General features: G+C 33.8%; 1 protein-coding gene across 1 annotated transcript in view; it reads right to left on the bottom strand.

Annotated features, from left to right (window-relative positions):
• The window catches only part of LOC108747011 (semaphorin-1A-like), a 227487-nt gene that overhangs the window by 96087 nt on the left and 125665 nt on the right, over positions 1-5735 (bottom strand). The window contains exons 3-4 of the mRNA XM_018484219.1: positions 4538-4634; positions 2730-2781 (exon numbers count right to left, since the gene is read on the bottom strand). Of these exons, the coding sequence (XP_018339721.1) occupies positions 2730-2781; positions 4538-4634 (149 nt within the window). The remainder of the gene's footprint in view (positions 1-2729; positions 2782-4537; positions 4635-5735) is intronic.

The following is a 5735-nucleotide window of genomic DNA, read 5'->3' as shown; positions in this document are numbered from 1 at the left end:
GCAGAAATTAATGATGAATAATCATTGTGTGTTCATTTTCTCGTTTCGATCAAGCGCCAATGTGTCGTAACAAGATATATTTCGAATGGAATCGCGTGTACATATTATCAACAGAATGGGTACATAAATTCTGTACTAAAAGTCGTATCTTTGGCACGGAGTCTCTTTGAAAGAGATCGAATCTTCTATTATCTCATGTTATCGTAGCAGAAATAACACTCGTTCGTTCGAGCTGGCGCAGCACTCAAGCGACTAAACTTACGACGCCAGTCGGGAGCGACTGCAGACTCAATTAGCCTCGCGGAAAACTTTCATGGAGGGATTACGATGTCAACAACGTCTTTCTTGCGCGAATGACGTTCCGCGCGTCGGGCAAAATTGTTGTTTATCGAAATGGCAGTCTTCCAAGCGCGGCATGCCGTCACGCTTTTGAAATCACGTCAAATACTTGACTATTTAACTCCAGTTTACTATATTCTCTCTGCCATGAGTATTTATCTTCATTTCAATTTTCATTATTCGACCTCTAAAAACGAACTATTTCTCGAACGTACAGTTTAAAAGATTATTTTGAAATGTTTAAAAAATTTGCAAAAAATCCCCGATAAATCCGATTTACATAAAAAGGTAGGTGGCTTAGTGGCGGAAACCGTAAATAAAAGAACACTGACAGATGCTGATAAGAAAAGTTAAATGATCAAAAGATCAGGCGATTTAATAAGAGTTGTTTACAATCGACATGTCTATAATGTACATTTATCTGAAACGTGAAATCCAATATAAAAATACATCGAATAGATCCTGTTTTGTGTAAAAAAAAAAAAAAAATCATTACAGTTTCGATAATCGCGATATTATATACGCGATTGTATCAAACAACATATCGCTATATATAATATTGTAGTCTGCACTGTTTATTTTTATCCTTTTTTTATATAATCCTGAATATTCATCAAAAGCGTATGTGCAAAAATGTAGACGTTAATTTAAATAGCACACCGTTTCAATGAACATTTCAATAACAAACGGTAAGATTCTGGTGACAACTTTTGGAGGAATTATAATTACTTTCAAATAGCAAACGATGATTAAAATCGTAATTTAATTAGTAATTACGATTCTGATAAAGCGCTCAACCATAATGGAGAGCACACATTTCATCCAGATTCCTTTCTTCATATTGACGCAGTTGTAACTATAATTTAATATTCTCTAATTGATTTTTAATTATGCACGACTGATTAACATATTGTGCACGCAGACAATACTGACATGAGGATATATCATATATTCCACGTATATCTTGTTATTATGTAAATTTCTCTCATAACAATTTAATGTTGAATTTTACGTTCCCTTTTCAATTTACAATAAATTGGTTTGTCGATGTAATGCTCGATATATCATTATCTTTTATTCAAATTTTTTACGCTTACTATAATCGTAAACGAAGCTGTCAGCATTTCTATACTGAAAATATGTGCAAATGAATGCGAATGGAAAGAGTAGATTCAGCGGTATCGTTCACATTTTCGCAGGAATATCTCACATAAATCACAATACAATTTGTCTGATTTCATTTATTGATATTACGTTATTGAGAAATTAACAATTAATCTATTCTCGTTTCTATAAACAGATTATGTATTTTTTAATTTTATTTTTAAAGAGAATTTATTTCAGAAAGAAAAATTTGTCGTTTCCTCTTTTTCTCTTTCATTTATAAACAATTTATTATTACCTAAACTATACTAGGAGCTCAAATAAATTCTGGTTCAATCTACGAAGAAATAATCTCTCATAAAAAAAAAAACAAATACGAAACACGGAATAAATTTTTATAATTGGCTTATTATCGATATATATATATATTTTTTTTTTTTTTTTTTTTCGATAAAAATGTACATTTATTTATATATTTGTAAGAATAAACCATCAGTTTGAAAGTTATCAAAGTCCTAGCAGCCCAACGAATCTTCCGTTTACCCCTTATCCGAAATCGATTCCGTTTATCTCCCGCGGAAAAAAAGATGATTCGAAAAAAAGATGATTTGACCGGAAACGCTTTTTTTTCTCCAAAAGTAAAGCTAAACTGCATCGATCCGATATCGTGATATCGATCAAGGTTTCACATAGCTTCTTTTCCGCTACTTTCCATTACCTCTAAATCCTTCAAATCGAAATCGATCGCGACGGTTGGCCGCGATACGGCGCAAGCTTTAAGGACAAGCTGGAGCATGGTGACTTTTACGATTCTATTCTAGGCGTGGGTGTTATTGGCCGAGAGGCTGTCTCAGATCGATCTCCTCTCGCTACGTTACGCCGCGCCGTCTCGCCAAGCCGCCACTAAGATTCTCCATCATTCGCACTAACCCCCTTCTATACTTTTCTGCGGTTTCTCCTGAGTACCTATTCCTTGTAGTTTTGCGAGTTACCAAGATATCGCTTTGTAACTTTTGACCTACAAGTACTTGTATACTTGTACTACTGTCTTGAGAGGTACTCTGTATACATATGTATATAGATCATTCCGTCGAACTAATAGGCAGACGTGATAATCGCGAAAAAGATTTTCGAAATACGAGTATAATAACACGAGGGAAGAAGAATGAAGGGAACGTGATGCTGTTAATACGAGATGTAATCTTTCTGTTTCAGACTTTCAATTTAAATCATACTTCGTCGTCTGCTTTAGATATTGGAAACGGTTATATTAGCGTTGTACTCACCTGGTCGGTGATCTCCGTTAGGTCGTGCAGACTTATGTTGTAAATGGCGTTCCTGCAAAACGAAACGAGAGCGTTAAATCCTACCCATAAATCGTCCCCTGTAATCTCTGTGCTTCGTGCGTCTCCGTGTCGACAACTCGGATTGAAACGTGAGTAAGCATCGGCAATTATGAGTAAAACAGCAAAAATGAACGCACAAAGAACGCGATATATTTAAAAGATAAATTGTGGACGTTCATTCAACGAATATAAAAACCGTTTTCGGGTGACTTCTAAATCTTGCATGTGCAGAAGAAATAGAAGTGCGAAACATAAATCAGGCGGAAAAACTGCAAAGACAAAATTGGAACCGTGAAAAGATCCATGCTATGTATCTCGGATGTAATTGATTTTACGACTTCGGAACGTTGCGCTGACTATTGGCGGAGAGCACGAGCGGGAAAAAAATTAAATTATTTTTTGATTCATATCAAATTTCCATTAGCCAATGTATTTGTATCAGATTCCACAAAGAGGTACGCTATTGATCTCCACCACTTTAATAGCGTAACTGGACGAAATTGATAAAATAATGTTAGGTAATATAAGTGTTTTTTCTACGTATATACACACGCACAACTATAACGCACAATAATGGCAAAACGATAATTTCGCCTTTCTTTGAAATACAAAATAAATTTTTGAATGTGAACTATCTTTCCCTTTGTACTTTCTATCGATCGACTCGCTTGCGGATAACAAGATGTCTCAAACCCATTTTCCCTCTGCAAGTTCTTTGATCAATTTGGAACAAGCATTTCTTAATAAAAAAGTTAAAAGATTGATAGTAGCCAAGTTATAATAAGCAACCAAAAATAAAAATCTTTTTGACAATTTTATGCCACGGATTAAAAGACGTAATAAAATCGTTCTGCATTAATTTAATTTCAAATAATCTTTAATAGAATTTTACTTTCAAACTTACTCAACAAAATGAATAATTTTTAAAATATTTGAAAGTGGATAACAAATACGTACAAAATATAAATAAGAGAGAGTATACAGCCACAACGATAGATGTTTAAACGAAAGTCATATATTTAAAATTCTCATATAAAAATGTAGACGTCTCGGTCAAGATTTGATCACCATCAGTACAACAAGATGACAAAATACAAAATTACAAAAAATTTTAGTTAATTAACCAATAATCGCTAATCCAAAAGGTGTACGCAATAATATCAAGATGAACAATAAGAAAGAAATTACATAAAATTGAAAACAATGATCGCAGGTCAAATAGATGGAACACTGGTAAAAATTATTTCTGACAAAATTGTGGAGCACAAGTTTTCGGTTTTTAAGTTGTGTGTATTACTTACTCCGAGTTACATTTACGAGGATTTATACATCTATCGTAGCGGCTCTCTATTATTTGTATTTTGAAAATGAATAATGTTAAAAATAAAAGATTTTTTTAAGTATTATTTTATTAAATCATTATACTAAATTGAAACTGGAGATTAGTTAAGAAATTCATAGTCCAAGAGTGATCTGGTACGTGCAGTATGCCGCATGCTGCCTTTGGCCTTTGAATACAAATGAATAGTGCGCGTCGCGTATAAACCGCATCTCTGTTTGCTGCTAATATGCGTGATGCTGCGTCACCCGCTGCTGATGCGTAATCGAATGAATGACTCGACCCGTCGGCCACTTGGGGCTCGTGGCACTGCAATGAGAGTCTAGCCGATGACTATCTCATTTATGTAAGCCCCCACGAGTAGCACGTGGGGACGACACGACGAAGAATCGAATCATGTAACAATTACCTGGCACCAATCAGGATAGAGGTTGTCGCACGTTCCAAGAGCTTGAAGTGCTCCACATGGCTTTCATTTCCCAGAAACCGCTGGCCAATCACCTCACCTGTAACAAAAAAAAAGACGTTTCGGTCAGCTTCAAAATTATGATTCTTCTAACAAAGAAGAAAGTATGATATTCGTATAATTTCAAAATTATAATAATCGTGTGATCTATAGTTGCATGGAAAGAATGGTTTTGCTGAAGTATCTAGAAAGTTTAGCTGAATACAGATCTGAAAATCAATTTTGTTCGACTATCAAAATAATTAATTATGTAGGACACTCGAACTGATTGTTAGACATTCACATCAACATTTTTTGCAGAATTGCTTATTATGCTTGAATTTCTTACATAATTATTTTGATCGTCCAACAAAATTATTTTCAGATATCTACCTAAATTTTTAAATTCTTCAGCAAAATCGTTTTCTCCGTATGATAAGTATTAGACAGAACGTGATTAAAATGCATAAAGTATTTCCTGAATAACGTTTAAAAATGGTATTTTTATTGATTTCTTTTTGTAATGTTACAAAAATATACAGTAAATGATAAAAAATATATATACCTAATAAATAAGAAAACTGAATCTAAATAGTAAACAACATTTTTAATATAAGTATGGATTTCGTATTGATAAATTATTTGCAGAAAATATGTTTTCCGTGAATCAATCAATCATGCGTCTGAATCATAATGCGCGTCGGATTTCGCGCATCATGCTACAATCCTCCTATTACATTCTCACGTCCGCGAATGAACCATTCGCGTATACATTATTCGCACGCGCACAGCTTTACATGCACACATCAATCGATAATTGTCATCAGATTATTCTAAAACTTCAGCCATATTTCATAGATCTCTAAATTAATTTTAAAGTACGCGACTATTTTTCTCTTTAACTCGATCATCATTGTCGCGGATTTGTAAAATTTTCAGCATCAGATATTTACTGTACAATTCATCTCAAAATTATAAATCTAATTCCATTGAAAATTAAATAAAGTTAAAGAGCTTCACTGTTTGCTTCTGTAAGATTTATTTTCAGAAAAGCTTGATTCTCGACTGCTTAAGCTAAAAAGCTACTCTAGCGTCTTTTTTCAATCCCTTTGCTCGGGTCAAGTCTAAACTAATCAAATGATCCGGTAGAGTAGATAAAAGA

The sequence above is a fragment of the Trachymyrmex septentrionalis genome, unplaced genomic scaffold (genome assembly GCF_001594115.1).
Source record: "Trachymyrmex septentrionalis isolate Tsep2-gDNA-1 unplaced genomic scaffold, Tsep1.0 scaffold107, whole genome shotgun sequence".
NCBI classification, from domain to species: Eukaryota; Metazoa; Arthropoda; class Insecta; order Hymenoptera; family Formicidae; genus Trachymyrmex; species Trachymyrmex septentrionalis.
Note: the sequence above shows the minus strand (reverse complement) of the source record. Positions and strands in the feature narration are given on the sequence as shown.